At 36.8% G+C, this 21,488-nt stretch overlaps 1 protein-coding gene across 1 annotated transcript in view; it reads left to right on the forward strand.

Moving 5' to 3' along the window:
* The window catches only part of PLD5 (phospholipase D family member 5), a 473,171-nt gene that overhangs the window by 190,476 nt on the left and 261,207 nt on the right, over positions 1-21,488 (forward strand). The window contains exon 2 of the mRNA XM_060088384.1: positions 17,312-17,448. Within this exon, the coding sequence (XP_059944367.1) occupies positions 17,312-17,448 (137 nt within the window). The remainder of the gene's footprint in view (positions 1-17,311; positions 17,449-21,488) is intronic.

Below are 21,488 nucleotides of genomic sequence, written 5' to 3' on the forward strand. Positions count from 1 at the left end.
TGTTTTGGATACTAGCCATCCTAATGTGTGTGCAGTGGTATCTCATTGTGATTTTGATGTGCATTTCCCTATAGTGATGTTGCGTGCCATTTGTATATCTTCTTTAGAGAAATGCCTATTCAAGCCCTTTTCCCACTTCTTGAGTTGTTTATTTTTTGTTTCTTTTCAGTTATTTATCTACTTATTTATTTACCTCTTTTCTCCAGGATACCAAGCCTCCTATGTGAAGTTGGCCTGGGACAACCTTGTCCTGGGGTCAAGTCCCTAATGTAGAATATGAGCTTCCATTGCTTAGAATGAATAGCAGGGCAGCCATTCTCATATGCTTTTGTGGGAAGAAGCTGTGTTTACTGTAAATAATTAAACTCTCCTCTGTGAGGCAAGCAGCTGATTTGTTGATGTCCTTGCAGTGCAAGGAACACTACTTAGACCTTTTAGAAAACTGGACAGCACAGCTTCTAGGGCTTGGATCCATCACCCCTGACCATTCTCTGCCCAGAAACAGCCCTAAACAAACCTCTAGCCTGATTCCACTGCCTGCAGACTCTGAGGGAAAAGCCAGGATACACTTTGTAGAGTCAGGCAGCTCAGGGACCTTGACCCAGAGAGAGAAAATCAGGAAAGGAGAGAGCAGGGAATGACAGACTTGTATGCAAAATGGCTTTGTAAACTGTAAAGCTATATGTAGATAGGTGCTAGTTATTGCTGTCCATGTATATGGAACCTTAGTGAAGAAGTAGAACCCACAACAGCCTCTCATAAATGGAGAGACTGATGGAGCATTGCTCCAAGGAAGAAAAAAAGAACATGAAAATCATGCTTACTCTTCCCAGTTCCATGATCTTCTTTCTTTAATTAATTTTTATTGGAGTTTAGTTGCTTTACAACGTTATGTTAGTTTCTACTGTACAGCAAAGTGAGTCAGCTATACGTATACATATACCCACTCTTTTTTAGATTTCCTTCCCATTTAGGTCACCACAGAGCATTGAGTAGAGTTCCCTGTGCTATACAGTATGTTCTCATATGATCTTCTAATAATTTATTTTGTGGCTTAGGAGTTTGTAAGGTGGTTTGTTTTTCTTTTGAGGGAATGATAAATATGTTGTGGTAGGAAGGCATTAAGGATTGAAGAGAAATTGCTATTAATGGCTAAGCCAAAGGAAGATTTATATATACCCTGACAGCAACTCAGCTCAGCTTCCTTTCAGCCTGAGACCACAGTCCATGACACTGTCCTTGAAGAAAGTGATTGTTCCATGGCTCAATGTGGTGCTTTGTTCAGATATTGTTACATTCTACCTGGCTTCACAAAACAGTGTTCTTACGGATTATCCTGCTAAGTGTATGGAAGTAGCTGTGCCACGTGCATGGCTTGTGATGGGCTTTTTCCTCAGTCTTTGAAAAAGAAGGCTGGTAAATAAATTAATGGTGTGGAGGAAGGGGCATGTTGGCATATGTAAAACCAGTAGACAACATTTTTCCTACAGTGCTGTTAATTAGACAAGATTTGAATTCTGTTAAATATCTGTTAAAATATGTACTAAAATATTTACCTCTGCCCTTCTCTCTCTGTACTATAAAATTGCATTTCTTTATCCATTGCCTCAGGATATTATTATTTGTATTTTTTTTCTAGACTCCTTGTAATCAGGGAGGAAGGAGAGTGATGTCTGTGGGAAAACCCTGCACAAGCTCAGGAGTGGATTGGGAGATGGGAGCAGAGGACCAAGAGGAGACTGGGATGTGCATTGGGAGTTTTGAAAGAGAGCAGGAACAGTGGCAGAGGTGGAAAGCAGTGAAGGGATAAGGGAGAGAAGGAAGTCCAAAAAAGAGAGACTAAGGAGGGAGACTAAGAGATTGGGAGGGGAGGGGCAGGAAAGGAGACAAAGGGGGTTAGGAAGAAGTAAGAGAGAAAAGGGACATCTGGGTAGACGTTAGTCGTGGCGATTCAAGATATGCTTCTCTTCACTGGATGTCTTTCCATGTCAATAAGAACTTTCAAAAACTAGTGCTGACTCATTAAGTAGGGAGGCTTTGGTAGCTAGAAGTGTCCAAGCAGAGAAGGATGGTGTTGACCAGTGAGATCCCTACACTGGCAAGTTGGATTAGAAGGCTTTAAGTTCCGTCCCACTCCAGCTCCAAGCTTCCTGAACGCAGCCTTTTGTAACTGTGGTGTGTGTGTGTGTGTGTGTGTGTGTGTGTCTGTGTCTGTGTGTGTGTGTGTGTTCCTTTTTCAAATAAGAGGAAACTGAGCACTGGGGATAAAAGATAAAGTTTGCTTTTTTGCTCACTTCACTGTTATACCCAAAATCAATCCTGGCTTTTCTTTGCTTTTTAATTAGTTTAAAATAAAGATTGTTGAGTTTTATCAGCTATTTTTCCCCCAGTTGGTTGAAATATCAACCTTTATGGTGATCAGGAAACAAAAAATTTATATAAGAAACATAAAACAATCTTAACCAACTGACTTCAGAAAAAAATCTCCAATCACAGTAAGTTGAAAGGACTTGGACTTACTTTGATATATTGAAAGATTCAGAGCTTTTTCTCAGCTTGTTAAAAGCAGAGTGTAGAATACAGGGCTTTGGAGGAATAAGACCTCCACTTTTCAAAGAGCAGTTGTCAATTTGTTGTCACTTTTTGTTTAACTTTATCTATAATGGAAGTGGGGGCACAGAAGACATGAAAGTATAACATTTTAGCCATTAAATATTGGCTGCTTCCAATCGATTTTGACAGAGCATTCTTGTTCATTCACTAATATTCACAGTAACTCATATCTCTTTGTGGTGATTATAGAGGAAATCCCTAATTCTGTATTCCAAAAATTAGATGTGCATAGAAGGAAGGGTGAGTGGCACCAGAATTGGCCTGCTCAGATGCAACTCTTCCATGAAATGGGTCACAGTTACACCCCTCCCCCCAGCCCTCTAGTGGTATAGACCAATGGTATAGACCATTGGAATGGCAGGTATCACATTGGATTATACTTCATTGTCCATCCTCCACAATCCAGACCCACGGACTGCAAGTATGAGGACCTTAAGGACAGAGTTAATTTAGCATTTTTCTATGTATGGGAAGATGTAACTTTTACGTTTTGAATTTCTCTTGAGTTGACACTCTCTTCAATTCTATGAAGGCTTAGAGAGCTGAGGAATTGCAGAAGAAAAGTTTGAAGTTAGCAGAGGGTTAGTTCATGAACTTTAAGAAAAGATGTCTCCATAACACAGAAGTGCAAAGTGAAGCAGCAGGTGCTGATGTAGAAGCTCCAAGAAGTTACCAGTAGATCTAGCCAAGATAATTAATGAAGGTGGCTACATGAAACAACAGATTTTCAGTGTAGACAAAACAGCCTTCTATTGGAAGAAGATGCCAACTAGGACTTTCACAACTAGAAAGAGGAGAAGTCAATGCCTAACTTCAAAGGTTCAAAGGATATGCTGACTCTCTTGTTAGGGGCAGCCAGTGACTTTAAGTTGAAGCCAATGCTTATTTATCATTTCAAAAATCCTAGGGCCCTTAAGAATTACATTAAATTTACTCTGGCTATGCTCTGTAAATGGAAGAACAGGGTCTGGATCACAGCACACCTGTTTACAACATGGTTTACTGAATATTCTTAGCCTACTTTGAGGAGTTCAAGACTTCAGTGGAGGAAGTAACTGCAGGTGTGGTGGAAATAACACAAAAACTAGAATTGGAAGTAGAGCCTGAAGATATGTCTAAATTACTGCAGTGACCAAACTTGAACAGATGAGGAGTTGCTTTATATGAATGAGCAAAGAAGGTGGTTTCTTGAGGAGGAATCTACTCCTGGTGAAGAGGCTGTGAATACTGTAGAAATGACAACAGAGGATTGAGAATATTACATAAACTTAGTTGATTAAGTCACAGCAGGGTTTGAGAGGATTGACTCCAATTTTGAAAGAAGTTGTACTGTAGGTAAAAGGCTATCAAACAGCGTTGCCATTGCATGCTACAGAGAAATCTTTCATGAAAAGAAGAATCAATTGATATGACAAACTTCACTGTTGTCTTATTTTAAGAAATTGCTGCAGCTACCCCATCCTTCAGCAACCACCACCCTGATCTGCCAGCAGCCGTCAACATCAAGGCAGCACCCTCCACCAGCAAAAATATTGACTCACTGAAGGATCAGATGATGGTTAGCATTTTTAACAATGAAATATTTTTAATTAAGATGTATACATTGTTTTTTTAGACATAATGCTGTTGTACACTTAATAGACTTCACTATAGTGTAAACATAACTGTTATAAGTACTGAGAAACCAAAAAATTTGTGACTCACTTTATTGTGATATTCGCTTTATTGCAGTGGTCTGGAACCAAACCTACAGTATCTCTGAGGTATGCCTGTATAGTGTCTGTCATTCCAAAGTTCCTGCCAGTTTCTTCTATTACCTCTATAATTAGAGCTCTCCTTTATAGCAGTTTGTGTTTTCCTTTGTGTGTCTTGGGCTTTGATTTCCTTGATGAATCTAATTTACAGTAAATCTTCAATTTTTTTCTCCATAGATGGTACCTTTTAGTTGTCAAACACTATTATAGAATTATCATTATCATTATTATAAGATTTCTGTTCTTCATTTCTAAGATTTTTGTATAATATTGGGAGTAGGTTCTTGTGCTCCGTTAAAATGTTGATTCAAACTTGAATTTTTGTTCTCTGTCCTGATATTTTAGAAAAGATGTCCTCTCTACTACATTGTTATCCTCTTTGATAGCTATTTTTGATCTCATAGTATTTAACTTTTTGCATGTTCGATTTTACAAATAAATGTACTTATGTGATGGGAATCCACGGGAAAGTGTATAAATAATAAATAAATATACAGCATTATAAAAAATCACCATTTTGATTTTTTAGCCCTTACCATTTTTTCCCTTTATTATTTATTCATCACTCATTCAGCAAATATTTATTGACCATGTCTGCCAGGCACTATGGATCTAGGCAAGATTCTAGAACTCAAAGAGCTCAATTTAGTGAAAGAGACCAAAAGGTAGAAAACTAATGCATGATCAGATAATGAATTTACATGTCCTTGAAAGGGAAAGAAGTCTTTACGTTGCTGTCGAAATAATTTTTATTACTGGTCTGGTTAAATAGTGAAATTTCCTAAAAGAGGGACACCCTTAAGTACCACTGGGAGAATTCTAGTAGGCATAAAAAAAAGCAGACTGTGTAGCTGAAGATTCATGTGTGTTCTCCCGGGGAAGTTGTCCCTGGATTACGGGACCCTGGCAGTGGCAGGCTGCACAGGCTCCCAGGAGGGAAGGTGTGGATAGTGACCTGTGCTTGCACACAGGATTCTTGGTGGCTGCAGCAGCAGCCTTAACGTTTCATGCCTGTCTCTGGTGTCAGCGCTGATAGCCGCGACTCACGCCTGTCTCTTGAGCTCATTTAGGTGCTGCTCTGAATCTCCTGTCCTCGCACACCCCAACACAATGGTCTCTTGCCTTTTAGACATGTCCAGACTTAATCCCGGAGTCCCTCGTGTCTAGCTGTGGTGCACTAGGCCCAGTCAGGCTGTGTTCACGCAGCAAACCCCAGTCCTCTCCCTGTGGTCTGACCTCCAAAGCCCGAACCTCAGCTCCCAGCCCCCACCCGCCCCAGCGGGTGAGCAGACAAGCCTCTCAGGCTGGTGAGTGCTGGTGGGCACTGCACCTCTGTGCTGGAATCTCTCCTCTTTGCCCTCTTCATCCCTGTTGCTTCACTCTCCTCCGTGGCTCCAAATCTTCCCTCACCACCCACCCCCTGTCTCCACCAGTGAAGGGGTTTCCTAGTGTGTGGAAACTTTTCCTTCTTCACAGCTCCCTCCCAGAGTGCAGGTCCCATCCCTCTTCTTTTGTCTCTGTTTTTTCTTTTGCCCTACTAAGGTATGTGGTGAGTTCCTTGCCTTTTGGGAAGTCAGGTCTTCTGCCAGCGTTCAGTAGGTGTTCTGTAGGAGTTGTTCCACATGTAGATGTACTTTTGATGTATTTCTGGGAGGAAGGTGATCTCCATGTCTTACTCCTCTGCCATCTTGACGGTCCTCTACCTTTGTTTCTTGTTTGACACATAGACTACATAAAGTTTTTTTGTTTGTTTCCAAATATTTGAGGTTTTACAGATATTTTTCTGTTATTGATTTCTAATTTAATTAAATTTGGACAGAGAACATACTTTGAATGATTAAAATTTTTGTAACTTTATTGACACTGGTTTTATAGCCCAGGATATGATCTATTTTGGTAAGTGTTCAACCTGATCTCAAATAAAATATATATTCTGCTATGTTTTTGTGCATTGTTCTATAAATGTCAGTTAGATCAAGTTGGTTGGTACTATTGTTCATATCTTATATGTATATATAGATTTCCTGTGTACTTGTATACATTAATGAGAGAAGGGTTTTGACATCACTAAGGAGTTGAAGATTTGCTTATTTCTCTAGTAACTTTTATTTTATGCCTTTGAAGATCTCTTATTAGATGCATAAAACTTTAGCATTGTAATCTTCTTGATAAATTTACCCCTTTACCACCATAAAATGACTCTGATTATTGCTTCTTCAACAAATGTGGATAATTTTTTGCTATTATATTTTTCAAATATTTTTCTGTTCCTTCCTCTCTTTTAGATACTCCAAGAACAAATATATTAGGTTGCATGAGTTGTCTTATAGTTCACTGGTATTCTGTTCATTTTTCTTCTACTGTTTTTTCACAGTGTTTTCATAGAGCTTACTAAACTCTTCTTATGTTGTGTCTAATCTGCTATTAATCCCATCCAATGTATTTCTCAATTCTAGAATTTTGTTTTGTTTTAATTTAGGTTCTTTTTTCAGAATGTAACAGTGGCTAATATGGTCACATTTTCACCCTTGCTAAAAGAGTCTATAGATGCATGGGTAGTCCACTCAAATACAAGTTTTAAAGTAGCAAACACATTTTGTCCAGTGGCTAGTTAGGCAGATTATGAAAGTTATCCAATGTCATATGGTTTTGCATGGGCAACATATTTATGCTAACTCAGTTTTCTCTTTTGGAAAACTATATGATAGTAAGCTGTATACCATAGTAGTTAAAAGAGCATGGGATGGAATTAAAATACCTATATCTGAATTCTGGCTCTCCAAGTAACCTCAGTACTTTAATTTTTTATCATTGAATTGTGAACATTAAATGAGATAATATGTTTAGCTGTTCAGTTAGTTCCTCATACATAGTAAATTTTAAAGAAATGACTGGATTTTTTCTCATATACTTTAATATAATTCAGTGAGCAAAAACTGATTTAGAAAATTAATTGATATTTGGATATGGCTTGTTGTGCCTGAGTTTTGTCATATTTCCAAGCATATATTATAAAATATAGATTATAAACTTTGAGTTTATTACTAGTGGATGAAATGTGCATTTTCATCTTATCATGAAATATTATCTTTAAAATATTTTTATATTTTTAATTGACATATAACATTATATTATTTTCAGGTATACAACATAATGATTCAGTATTTGTATATATTACAAAATGATCACCAAGGTAAATCTGCTTAGTACCTGACACCATACATAGTTACAAATTTTTCTTTCTTGTGATGAGGATTTTTAGGATCTACTCTCTTAGCAATTTTAAAATATGCAGTACAGTATTATTAACTGTAGTCACCATGCTGTAATTACATCCCATGGCTTACTTATTTTGTAACTGGATGTTTGTACCTTTTGACCTCCGTCACCCATTTTGCCCACGCTCTGCTTCCCACCTCTGAAAACCACCAGTCTATTCTGTATATCTATGAGCTTGGTTTTGTTTTGTTTCGGATTCTACATATAAGTACAATTATATAGTATTTGTCTTTCTCTGTCTGACTTATTTCACTTAACATAATGTGCTCCAGGTCCATTCATGTTGTCAGAAATGGCAAAATTTCATTCTTTCTTATGGCTGAAATATATATATATATATATTTTCTTTATCCCTTCATCTTTTGATGGACGTTTAGGTTGTAAATAATGCTGCAATGAATATGGGGGTTGCATATATCTTTTTGAGTTAGTGTTTTCATTTTCTTCAGATAAATACCCAGAAGTGGAACTGCTGGATTGTATGGCAGTTTTTTTTTAATTTTTTTGAGAAATCTCCATACTGTTTTCATAGTGGCTGTACCAATTTACATTCCCATCAACAGTGCCCAAGTGTTCCCTTTTTTTCCACATCCTTAGCAACACTTGCTATTTCCTGTCTTTCTCATAACTGCCATTTTAACATGTGTGAAGTGATATCCCATTATGGTTTTGACTTGAATTTCCCTGATTATTAGTGATTCTGAGCATCTTTTCATGTATCTATTGGCCATCTGTATGTCTTCTTTAAGAACATGTCTTTTCAGATCTTATGCTCATTTTTTAATCAAATTGCATTTTCTTTTGTGTTGTATAAGTTCTTACATATATTTTGGAGATTAACCCCTTATCAGGTATATGATTTGCAAGTATTTTCTCCTGTTCAGTAGATTGCCTTTTTATTTTGTTGATGGTTTTCTTTCCTGTTCAGAAGCTTAGTTTGATGCAGTCCCACTTGTTTATTTTTGCTTTTATTTTCTTTGTTTTTGGTGTCAGATCCAAAAATCATTACCAAGACTGATGTCAAGGAGCTTACTACCTATGTTTCCTTCTAAGGATTTCATGGTTTCAGGTCTTATGTTCAACTCTTTAATCCATTTTGAGTTAATATTTGTGTATGGTGTAAGATAGTAGTCCAGTTTCATTCTTTTACATATGGCTGCCCAATTTTCCCAAACTATTTATTGAAGAGACTGTCCTATCCCCCTTGTGTATTCTTGGCTCCTTTGTTGTATATTAATTGACCATATACATGTGGATTTATTTCTGGACTCTGTGTACTGGTCCATTGAGCTATGTGTCTGTTTTTATGTCAGTAGATACTGTTTTGATTAATACAGCTTTGTAATATAGTTTGAAATCAGGGAGTGTGATACTTCTATCTTTGTTCTTCTTTCTCAAGGTTATTTTGACTATTCAGGGTCTTTTGTGTTTCCTTACATATTTTAGGATTGTTTGTTCTGCTTCTGTGAAAAATACCATTGCAATTTTGATAGAGATTGCATTCAATCTGTAGATTGCTTTGGGTGGTATGGCCAGTTTAAACAATATTCACTCTTCCATTCCATGAGCAGAGAATATCTTTCTGTTTTTTTGTGTCTTCCTCAATTCCTTTCATTAATGTCTTATACAGTATACCTCATTTTATTATGCTTTACTTTGTTGTGCTTTGCATATATTGTGTTTTTTACATATTAAAGATTTGTGGCAAATTGGTCAGTGCTGTTTTTCCATCAACATATACTTACTAATTGCCTTTTGTCACATTTTGGTAATTCTTGCAACATTTCAAACTTTATATTGCTATTATATTTGTTATGGTGATCTGTGATCTTTGATGTTACATTGCAAAAAGATTATGACTCACTAATCAATCACCTTACTGGAGAGCTCAGATGATGATTAGAATTTTTAGCAATAAAGCATTTTAGTTAAGGTGTGCATTTTTTAGATATTGTGCTATTGTACACTTAATAGGCTACAATTATCTGTAAGCATAACTTTAATATGCACTGGGAAACCAAAAAAAAAAATTGTGTGATTTGCTTTATTGTGATATTCACTTTATTGCAGTGGTCTGGAACTGAACCCATGATATCTCTGAGGTATGCCTGTGGTTTCCAGTTTACAGATTTATCATCTCCTTGATTAATATTATTCCTAGGTATTTTATTCTTTTTGATGTAATAGTAAATGTGATTGTTTTCTTAATTTCTCTATTTAATAGTTTGTTATTAGTGTATAGAAACACAATAGGTTTTTGTATATTGGTTTTGTATCCTGCAACTTTACTGAATTTGCTTATTAAGTGTAACAGGGTTTTTTTGGTGGAATCTTCAGAGTTTCTATATCTAATATCTTGCCATCTGCAAATAGTGAGAGTTTCAATTTTTCCTTTCTAATTTGTATGCCTCTATTTTTTTTTCTCACCTAAGTGCCCTGACTAGGACTTTCAATACTATGTTGAATAAAATTGGTGAGAATTGGCATCATTATTTTGTTCCTGATCTTAGAGAAAAAGCTTTCAGCTTTTCACCATTGAGTATGTTAGCTGTGGGCTTGTCATGTATGGCCTTTATTATGTTGAGGTATGTTCCTTCTGTATCCACTTTATTGAGAGTTTTTATTATAAATTGATATTGAATTTTGTCATGTGATGTTTTTGCATCTACTGAGATGATCGTATGATTTTTTTCTTCATTTTGTTAATGTGGCATATCACATAGACTTGCAGATATTGAACCATCCTTGCATCCCTAGAATGAGTTCCATTTAATTATGGTGTATGATCTTTTAATGTATTGTTTTGTTTTTAAACTTTTAATTTTATATTGGAGAATAGTCAATTAACAATATTGTAATAGTTTCAGGTGCACAGCAAAGCAACTCAGCCATAGATAAACATGTATCCATTCTTCCCAAAACTCCCCTCCCATCCAGGCTGCACATAACATTGAGCAGAGTGCTATAGAGTAGGTCCTTGTTTATCCATTTTAAATATAACATTGTGCTATACAGTAGGTCCTTGTTGGTTATCTATTTTAAATATAGCAGTGTGTACATTAATGTATTGTTGAATTTTGTTTGCTGATGTTTTGTTGAGGATTTTTGAATCTACATTCATCAGGGATATTGGCCTATAATTTTCTTGTGGTGTCCTTGTCTGGTTCTCATATTAGAGTAATGCTGGCCTTGTAAAATGAGTTTGGAAGTGTTCCTTCCTCTTCTGTTTTTTGGTTTGAGAAGGATTCATATTCTTCTTTGAATATTTGGCATAATTTACCAGTAAAGCTGTCTGGTCCTGGACTTTTGTTTGTTGGGATATTTTTGATTAGTAATCAATTGCCTTACTAGTACTTAGTCTATTCACATTTTCTATTTTTCATGATTCAGTATTACAAGTTTCCATTCCTTCTAGTTTGTCCAATTTGTTGGTGTATAATTTTTCATGTTAGTCTTATGATCCTTTGTTTTTCTGTGGTGTTAGTTGTAATGTCTCCTCTTTTGTTTCTGATTTTATTTACTTGAACTTTCTCTCTTTTTTTCCTCAGTGAATATAGCTAAAGGTTTCTCAATTTTGTTTATCTTTTCAAAGAACCAACTCTTATTTTCATTGATCTTTTCTATTATCTTTTTAATCTCTATTTCATTTATCAATATTTCTGCTTTGACCTTTGTTGTTTCTTTCCTTCTACTAACTTTAAGTTCATTTGTTCTTTTTCTAGTTTCTCAAGGTGTAAAATTAGGTTATGTATTTTTGTTTCTTGAGTTAAGTATTTATTGCCATGAACTTCCCTCTTACAAGTGCTTTTGCTGCATTCCATAATCTTTGGTATGTTGTATTTCCATTTTCATTTATCTCAAGGTATTTTTTAATTTCTCTTTTGCTTTCTCCATTGACCCATTGGTTTTTCCATTCACTAGTGTTTTGGTTTTCTGTTTGTTTGTTTTTGTTTTGTTTTGTTTGTTTTGTTTTGTTTTGTTTGCAGTACATGGGCCTCTCACTGCTGTGGCCTCTCCCGCTGTGGAGCACAGGCTCTGGATGTGCAGGCCCAGTGGCCATGGCCCACAGGCCCAGCCACTCCATGGCATGTAGGATCCTCCCGGACTGGGGCATGAACCCACATCCCCTGCATTGGCAGGCGGACTCTCAACCACTGTGCCACCAGGGAAGCCCACTAGTGTGTTTTTTAATCTCCAAATATTTTTGAATTTTCCATTTTTCTTGTTAGTGATTTTTAATTTCATACCATCATGCTCAGAAAATATGTGTGATATAATTTCCATCTTCTTAAATTCATTAGGACTTGTTTTGTGGTGTAACATATGATCTATCCTGGAGAATGTTTCATGTGCACTTGAGATTTTTCCACTCTGTTTTTTGGGAACACCAAGTCTTCTTGGACCCATGTTGGGTTAGGGATTGTTCCACCTGCTCCTTTCAAGTGATTCTTTTCTAGTCCTCAGGTAGTTTCCTTATACACAAGGAGACCCTGAAGATTTCCGCAACTCCTTCTATGTGAAGATCTCCTCTTAATAGTACTCTGTCCTGTGGACTCTAGCTGATTTGGCCTTTCTAAAATCCCAACTTTGTCTCCTCAACTTAGAGATATTGAGTGTTTCCAGTGTTCCCCTTTTTGTGCCATGGTGTGGAAGCTCATTTAGTATGTTCTGATACTCAGTTGGGCACTCTGAGCTGGTGATATACATTTGGGAGTTATTGGTATATATAGCCAATGAAGACCTGGAAGTAAAATACCTCAGGAAGGGGTTACAGAGGGAAAAGAGAAAAATCCTAAGCTAGAACCCTAAGGAGCAATAAAATATATGTGGAGAGTTAACTGATAATTCTTCTAAAGTGATTTTCAAAGCAAAGCCCTTAAGTACTTAGAGTTTAGAGTTTCTGATACTGTTCCAAAGTATGGCCATTACTTAGGAGTTGATAAGTCATTAGGTAAGATTACTTTGGATCTTCTGAGTATCTTGTTTTCTGGGCACATATCTAAGCACTCAGGAGAGGAACACATCTAGAATCATAGGAAAGTTCTACAGACTCAGGAATGCCTTGTGTCCACAGCGTAGAGTCCAATGTCCAATCTTCATTTCTACACTAATTGACCACCATGAGAATTTCTGAACCAAAAACTAATAATAATAATAATAATAATAATAAAATAACCATAGCTAAGTAGAAAATGAAGTCAAGAAAAGGAAAAAACTTGGATCTAGAAAACAGATCTAGAGAATTGAGGTTTTGAGACCTAAATTAAATCCCTGGGCTGTCTCCAACCAACTGGTTGGGTCACCTTGGACAGCCTAGTAACTAAACGTCTTTGACTTAGTTTGCACATCTTTCACATGGAGAATAATTGTACCAGAACTTCCAGCTTTGTGGGCATTAAAATCTACATACATCAAAGTGGTTATTTTTAAGACTTTGCCATGATCTTGTTCAAAAAAACTAGTCATGGTAAATAAATGAAAAAGAATATGAATAATTTTAATTTATGGTTAATTTTTGCATATTTACATTTTGCCTCTAGGTAAAAATTCCTTTTAAGAGCTTGTAAAATGGTTGGAAACCATTGGAAGTTGGAAACATAATACTTCTAATTTTAAAATTTAATATTCTTTCCTCATTTAGAGGTTATACACCTCTTTTCTGTATTGAGGTAAAATGTATTTGATAAGGATATGGTACTCAAATATTTTCAAAGTTAGCATAATTAGATTTATTTCTTAACCAAGCAAATAATTCTTTTTAAAATAGTTTCAGTGTAACGTAGAGTGAAAAGAACTGATTGACTGACACTAATAATAGCATTTCAAATATTGTTTTCTTTTAATAGATTGAGTCATCAGTGAAGTTTAGATTGTAATCATGTTTATGGGTTCTCTTTAAAACTTTGCTTCCCTTGATTCAATTCAATACAAACAAAAAAGTGTGTTTCAAATCAATTCCTGAATGATCTGAAATGATCTGTTAAGGATTTGAAAATGAATAAATCTCTCAGTAACCTGGAGTTTGGTCTCATTTACAAGACTCCTATGTTGTCATTTGAACAGAATCTTTCACTTTTGATGAATTGGAAAATAAATGAGACTAAAGAAATTAGTGGTATGATCTCTTATTGTTATAGTACATTGTTTCAAGGAGACATTTGAAAATGAATATCAGAGTCTGAATTTCTCTTATTTGACAAACTAAAATGAAAATAATAAATGAAAATAAAATGAAAATAGTTCAATTGTTCCTTTTAATAAAAGTTGATAATATAGAATTAAATCAATAGAAGCAAATAGAAATTTGTGAGGGTTATTACATCAAAGTACTTCAATAGCACACATATTAAGTAGAATTTTATTTACTGTTTTATCATAAAAATCAGAATAGAGGGAAAGGAATCAATGTTGTTATAGAGGAAGCATTTAGTATTAACTTCAGTAGGATTCATTCATTGAGTACCCACTATGTATCTGACATGGTGTATTCATGCTGCTCTCTCTAGGATTCTTTCTGAGAAAATATTTAATTATATTGTCCTAGGTTAGAGGCTTTTCTGGACTGGATTAATGTGAATATCATTACATTATTTCAAATCTCTCTAAAAGCTTTTTGTTTGTTTCTATTTATAGTTTATATAGAGAAATGGATAAAATGGGGAAAATGTTTAATCTTTTTTTTTTCTGTTGTAAAATGAGTGGCTTTGAAGGAAAGTTTTGTGAGTAAGGGAGACAATGATTTTTCATGCAATGAAATACTATACAACAACTTAAAACTATGCTTTAAAAGAATATTTAATATATTAAAACATGATTATGTGCAAAAAGTAGAATGTAAAACTATATATAGCATGCTATAAATATTATCAGATTATTATATAGGTAGATGTAGTATAGGAAAGAACCAGAAGAAAATGTTAATGGCAGTTATGTCTGAGTGGGAATCTGGGTGATTTATTTTCTTTTTCATACTACATATTTTCTCAAAATAGTTCATAGCAGACATTTTCTTATTATACAAGTAATGAGTATCATTAAATAAATAAAAAAGTAAAGGGAAGAAAACAGTTTATTCCAAAATTTAAAAAAAAAATTTGCTTAAATAATTGTTTAAGCCCCTACAGAGAAAATAAAGCACAAGATTTACATTTAGATTAATAGGGTGTATTTATCATGATCCCTTTAATGTTTGAAAATAAACTACTACAGGCAGGTGAATTTGAAAGATGAACATGTATTAAGTAGCATTTAGTAGAGATGACACTTTGATACATCAAAATGTGGCACCTGGACCAGGAGCATCAACATATCCTGGGAACTTGTTATAAATGCACACTTTGGGGCCCCACCCCAGACCAGGTGATTTAGATGCATGCTTAAGTTTGAGAAATGCTGCTTTAGAGTTTTGGATTCTGAGACTGATATAGAATAATTTCTGAATTTCATCCTAGAAAACTTCCATCTCATATTTCTTTTCTCTCTTTTTGTCTTATTTCTTCCTCTCCTTCTCCGTCTCTGTCTCTCAGCCTCTCTCTTACACATAATTGCATTTTTTGTTGTATGTTTTTTGTTTATTCATATTTTTACCTTGTTTCCCCAAAATATTTGAGACAGCTTACAGAGATGCATATACTACAATATACTAACAACAGCAAACACTCATTTAGTGCTATTTTTCAGGTACTGTTCTAAGTACTTTACATAAAATATCTCATTTAATTTAATTTTTAATAACAGCCCCATAAAGGCAGTTGTTATTATTATTATTATTATTATTATTATTATGCCCATTTTACAGACAAGGAATCTAAAGCATAAAGACTAAATAACTTGCCCAAGTGCATACAACCAGTAAGTGGCAGAGTCCAGGCAATCTTGTTCCAAAGTCTGAGCCTTCAACTAGTTTACTGTGCTGCTTCTTAAAGATAAAATTAGTGAAGAATTGGGGATGAATGCCAAGTAAACCTATTCTGCAGAGTTTTACAGAGTTGGTAAGCATGGCCCATGAATTGCCTCTAGCTCCCACAAAGAGTGAAAAAGAATGAGCTATAAGATTTACAGTCACCAAAATGTGGAAATAAACCCATTTTCAGAAAGGTCACTGAGAGGAATACCTCTGATTGCTCTCCATCCTGAGAAATATTCATTGTGATTTTCGTTTCATTCATTCACTCTGTGTTTGTTTATACAATAACTATCTCTTGAGCACCTTCTGTTTGTTAGGCTCTTTGCTCGTTGCTTGTGGATAGAAAGAATAAAACAATCCATGCCTTAGAGAAACCCAGAGCCTAGGGTTAAAGAACAATGGTGTATCTTCCTTGGGCTTTCCCCCACTTCCTCTCTGAGTGCGCCAGTTGGAGAAGAGCATAATGACAGGCAAGAATGGACTTGGAATAGGTTCTACTATGAGAGAAGACCTGAGGGAGGATGAGAAAACACTAAAAGGAAACAACCATTTGATCTGTAGTGCCTGGTCACAGAGACAACATTATTTCCCGACTACGTCTTTCTCTGTAATCTGTAACCTGAGGCTGCCCCTGGACAAACTGGACTTTAGGAGGTTCCTTGATTCTTTGGAGACTATGTGGCTACAGGGATGAAGGGCAGGAGGGTGGTAGGAGGAGACAAAGCCAGCTGGTTTTAACAAAGCCCTGAAAATTGTGTGTGTGTGTGTGTGCGTGTGCACACATGCATGCATGTCTGTGTATGTATGTATCCCATCACTAAGAAAGTGCTTCTGGCTGCCTGGTCAAAGGTCACCCTTACCCCTTCTGAAAATAGCTCCTAGAAGCTGCACAAAGACTTAAAAATTCTTCTTTCTCCTCTCCTTCCCATCCAGATTTACCTAATAAATTGAAAGCAGGCAAAAGTATTTGTCCCAGTGGTCATGGCTTTGCCTAGTTAACATGGCCTTATCTTATGCCACCTTTGACTGTGAACCCCTGGAGATAGGGATGTCTTGAATTCCAATACTTGGGCCTAAAGATAAGGACGTGATTTTCTTTGACCACCTGGAACTTGAGCTTGTGTTTCTAAGTGAAAACCATATCAAGAGTGTGAATGCTGGTTAAGATTTTATTCAGTGTTTTGAAATGAATGATGTTGCCTAATGACCCATGATGTTGGGATCTGATAGATTTAATTTTCTGATCAAAGTGCAGAATTCATATTGACCACAAGGGCATCTTTCCTGAAGTCATCACGCCATAAATATCTTAGAGCAAGATGAGATGGGAAAAGCAAGAAGATACAGAGTTTGAATGCAGTTTGCATAGAATTTGGAAATTGGTGGTAATAACAGGGGACAGAGAATAATTATTGAGCCACCCTGTGTTTCATTTTTAATTTGCAATAATGGGTCTTGTAGTGATCTTTTCTGGACTACTTATGATTAGAAAGAATAGCAAATTCGTTTGGAAATCTTGATGCAGCACCTAAATTATTTAATAGATTCTAACATATTTGGCAGGGATTTGAAAGCTATGTTGAGGAATAAGCATAAGGGTCTTAGGCATTTCACCCAGAGAGCAGCCCTTCTCTGGCAGTGACAAAACTAATTATTCCCCAAAGGGTTTTGCCTGGAACTTTGTAAAGCTGCCGCATCTTGAGTTTCCTAAGCAAAAGTTGCTTTACTTACTTTTCTTTTTCTTCTTTCTCTCTTGCAGTCCCAGCAGAAGTGCATCGTGATCTTTGCACTGGTGTGCTGCTTTGCCATTCTCGTTGCATTGATATTTTCAGCCGTGGACATCATGGGAGAGGATGAGGATGGGCTCTCAGAAAAAAATTGTCAAAATAAATGTCGGTAAGAGGTAACAAACAAAAATTTAAAAACTCTCTTTTAGGGAGTGGGTGAGAAAATCAAAGAGGGTCCTAGAGAGTGGAGAGAAAAATATCATAAACACACATGGTCACCCAACTGCCCACTGGGTTAAACTGAGACATGACTCACTGTCCACTGATGCTCTTACTTTTATTTAGACCAAGGGAATAAAAATGAGTAATGATTTAATTCACTTTACAGTTTGGGCATATTCTGTACAAAGGACTGGTTGACAAAATGAAATTTTGTAACAATCTGCATCTTGGACACCTCTGTGTATGAGATTTTGATTTGTTCCATAATGAGCTTGGCACAAATGAAGGCCCCAATGGACAAAGGACACCATGCTCATTGTTATTTCAATTAGAAGTTAAACACACACCTCAGGAAAAATTTCCACTTAAAATTAGGGGTTAAATAAATAAGCATGTCTATGAGAAGACACAGGTCTCCTCAGTCTGTCCCAATTTAGCACAAAATTTATTTTTAATCCAGAAATTACAACAACTTTACCATTATATTTCTGTATTTTTTCTCTTCAAGTGCATTAAAAACATTTCCCTAGGGTCACTTCTGACTGCAGAGCAGTCACAGCATGGTTTTATCCACATAAATCTCCTCATCCAACTCTTCCCTGAGCCCTACGTTATTTTTTGAGGTTGGTAGGAGAATGTAGAAAAGTACCAAGATGGGGCAGGGAAGTAAGAGGCTTATTTTTATGTACTTGTTGCTGCAAAGCCGAAGTGAGGCCATAAAATTACAATGGTTATTATAAATTAGAGCTTATAATGAATTTTAAATGTTATTTTTCCCTTTGGAAAGCATTAGTCAAAATACCCCTCTTTTCTAGCTTAAAAGATCAACCACAGCCTCGTAATGTATATGTGAGTTTTTATCCTGGATATTTTGCCTTGAGGGTTGAATGTCTGACAGAAAAAAAAAAAAAAAATCTGGAAAAGACAATTGAAATTTTGGTTTTTTCAACCCATGATACATTATAGTTTAATTACCAGGCAACAGTATTATACAGAATAAAGGATACAAGAGAGAAATCAGTATACATTTTAGATTTTTTCCTTCATGTTAGATAGGTGTTCCTAAATATGTTTGTTTCCCAGACTGAATTTGGGAGAAAAATTATATTGGGATTATAAAGAAAGCAGTAGAAAAACAGCAGGTCGTCATCATCTTCCTCCTGATCACTCCATCTTCATCAATACCTTGTGCTAATCCTGTTACATGACAAATATAAACATTCTGTGGGCAAGGGTCCAGTGACTCATACTTCCTCAGTGGAATACCTCTACCCCTCTCTCTCACCTCACCTGTAATGAAGACTGCTGAGTACTTTAAATGGCAAACCCCAGAACCTAGAAAGTACTCTGTAAAGGTCAAACTATGATGACTTCCTGAGGAGAAAATACCCAAGGCCTTTTAACAAACATTGACAGATATTGGCAGTTTTCAACAAAAAAGTTGGGGGCCTTCGAATTATGCCTCTTTTCATTTGGGGGAAACTATAATTTAATCTAATTTTGATTTTTTTAACTCATACAACTGGAATTTTCATCTGGTTATTTCTTCTGTCTCAGTCAATAACTAAATCCTGATGACCCAACATTGCTTCTCCTTCCATCTAGAACGTATTCTCCCAATTACCAACTATGCTCCTGCTTCCTTTCCCCTGAGTAGTTGGAATCACTACCTTGATTACTTTGTTGCACCCCTACATGCAACTGTCTTTTCCAGAACTTGCAGCCCCTCCAGATCTTCCTCTCTTCTACAGTCTCTTACCCTATGTCTTGCATTTCTGTTCTCCTACATTCTCAGCCTTGTAATAGGTACTTTTGTATATCTGCCCGGGTGGCATCTGGCTTCCTCCTAACATCCTGAGAAGCTCCTTCTTTTTCTCCTCTCTCCAAAGCACAGGGTGGAGGCAGGGCAACTGCAATTCCTTACACCCCAATCCAGTCCCAGTCTCCAGTGGGACAGTCCATTGCCCCACCATCTTCCCTCAGTCATTCTCATTTTAATTTGATGAACTTTTCTTACATCAGCCACTGTCTCCTTATCACCATAGGCAACGTTACCTTCTACCAGGACTCTCTCTCCCCTTCTTTTGTGCCTGGCTAATAGATCTTCCAGCCACCAGTCCCATCCCTTGCCACTGTCCTTAGTAACTTTAAAATTTACTCCCAGTACCCTAGCCTTACTGTTTTTAACCACCTCAGGTCAATAAATTTAATGTCCACTTTGCCTTTGCACCTGCTAGCAAACTACTCCACCTCCCAGGTAGCCTAATGTAGTGAAAGACCATGGACTTTGAATTTTGAAAGATCTGGATTCAAATCTATATTCTACCACTTACTGACTCTGTAAACTTGGGCAAGATATTAACATAATTATGTCACTCATCACCTTTTTGCAGAACAGCAAAGGACTGAACAATGAGTTACACCATAGATTATGAGACAAGCATAGTGATTCTTTGTGGTCAGAAGTTCAGTGGGAAAGTCAGAGGAGGTTTGGGGGAGTGACCTGACAGAGTGTAAAGAGGAAACCTGGCCTTGGACGCCTATCCACTCCTGATAAGTTATGAAAACTATTTTAGTTTTATTTCCCTTAAAAATGGTGGATTTAAAAAAAATCTCTCTCACAGGGTTTTATGAGGCTTCAGTGAGTTGTATAAACCCATAACCAAGCTGCAGGACACTCATAACAAGCAATATATAAATGTCAGTCCTCTCCCTGTCCATTCCTAAGAGTGCAGAATCCCCCTTCTCTATTCACAGCTAGCTTCCTATTCCCCCCCACTTTGGCAATTATCCTGAATCTACTCTTTATCTTGATTTTAGTTAGTCTTTGGTTCTGTGGAAGTAAACAAAGAGAACAAACATATGAGAATGAGCAAAGTAAACATGAAAACAGATGCTACTTATTCAGAGCTTGCTATGGCGAGTCAGTTCGCCTCAGTCATTTGTGTTTTAGCAGAGACTCAGAGGCAGGCAGAGGAGGGGACAAGCTTCATAGTGGTGTGGCCTGACTGGAGGCTGTTGGCCTGGGGGAGCTGGAGGTGGGCTAACTAGAAGCAGGCATCCTACATGATGGGTTAGGGGTACATATTTGGCTTTCTCTGGTTGGTTCTAAATTGGAAGGAGGGACAAAAATTAGGGAAGCTGGCAGTTATTAAGTTATGGCCATTTTGGTTTCAGAAGTTATTGTTTAGCCTCCTGGATTATTACTAGAGATAACAATCCTACTTCCTACAAGTCTGACTTAGAGCAGGCTGGGCTGGTTATTATAGATAAGAAGTTGGTTTCCTGGGCAGGTTGCTGCAGGTTGTGACTCAGATTTCTACACACATATGTATATGGACTGGCCATTACTGATTTGCATATTCAGTTTCCCAGTTCCCTAAACCTCCTCCTACACTATCAGCCCCTTCTGTTTTAATTTTCTTTTTATCCATTTGCTAGACCATGACCAGTGTGTCTGCGATACTTCCTGTAGCATGATGTCGTCTTACTTGCCTCCTTGGATCTTGTATCTCAACCATGCTGCCAGTTCTTAAACTGGTTGACTCCTAGTTCCACCCATCCGTGTCCTCAGGACAGCCTCAACCATTGCTCCAACCCCCCAGCAGCCTGCAGAGAGCGAGTTCCGTGTTCTTCAGTCCTAGGTTCCTCCAGGCAGGAATGCCCCCAGTAAAATAAGTGACATCATTTGGAGATGCACCCACTGAGTACTCTGGAGCTGACATAGACCAGAAGGCAAAACTGCCAATCTGCAGAAGCTCTGGCATGCCAGTCTCAACTTACTCCTTCTGTACAAAGTTCCAGTCCTCCTCTCAAGACCTTTTCCCGTCATAACCTTTCTAGACTCTATCTACCCTCAAGGCGGCACTGAGGAGGTCACATGATGCTCAGCTTCCAATTACCATTTACTTCACTCACAGTTTTCTCTTTATGTTCTTCTCCTTATGGTGTCATTATCATAAAGAGTGCTGCTTGCTCAGTGCAACC

The sequence above is a fragment of the Mesoplodon densirostris genome, chromosome 2 (assembly GCF_025265405.1).
Source record: "Mesoplodon densirostris isolate mMesDen1 chromosome 2, mMesDen1 primary haplotype, whole genome shotgun sequence".
Lineage (NCBI taxonomy): Eukaryota > Metazoa > Chordata > Mammalia > Artiodactyla > Ziphiidae > Mesoplodon > Mesoplodon densirostris.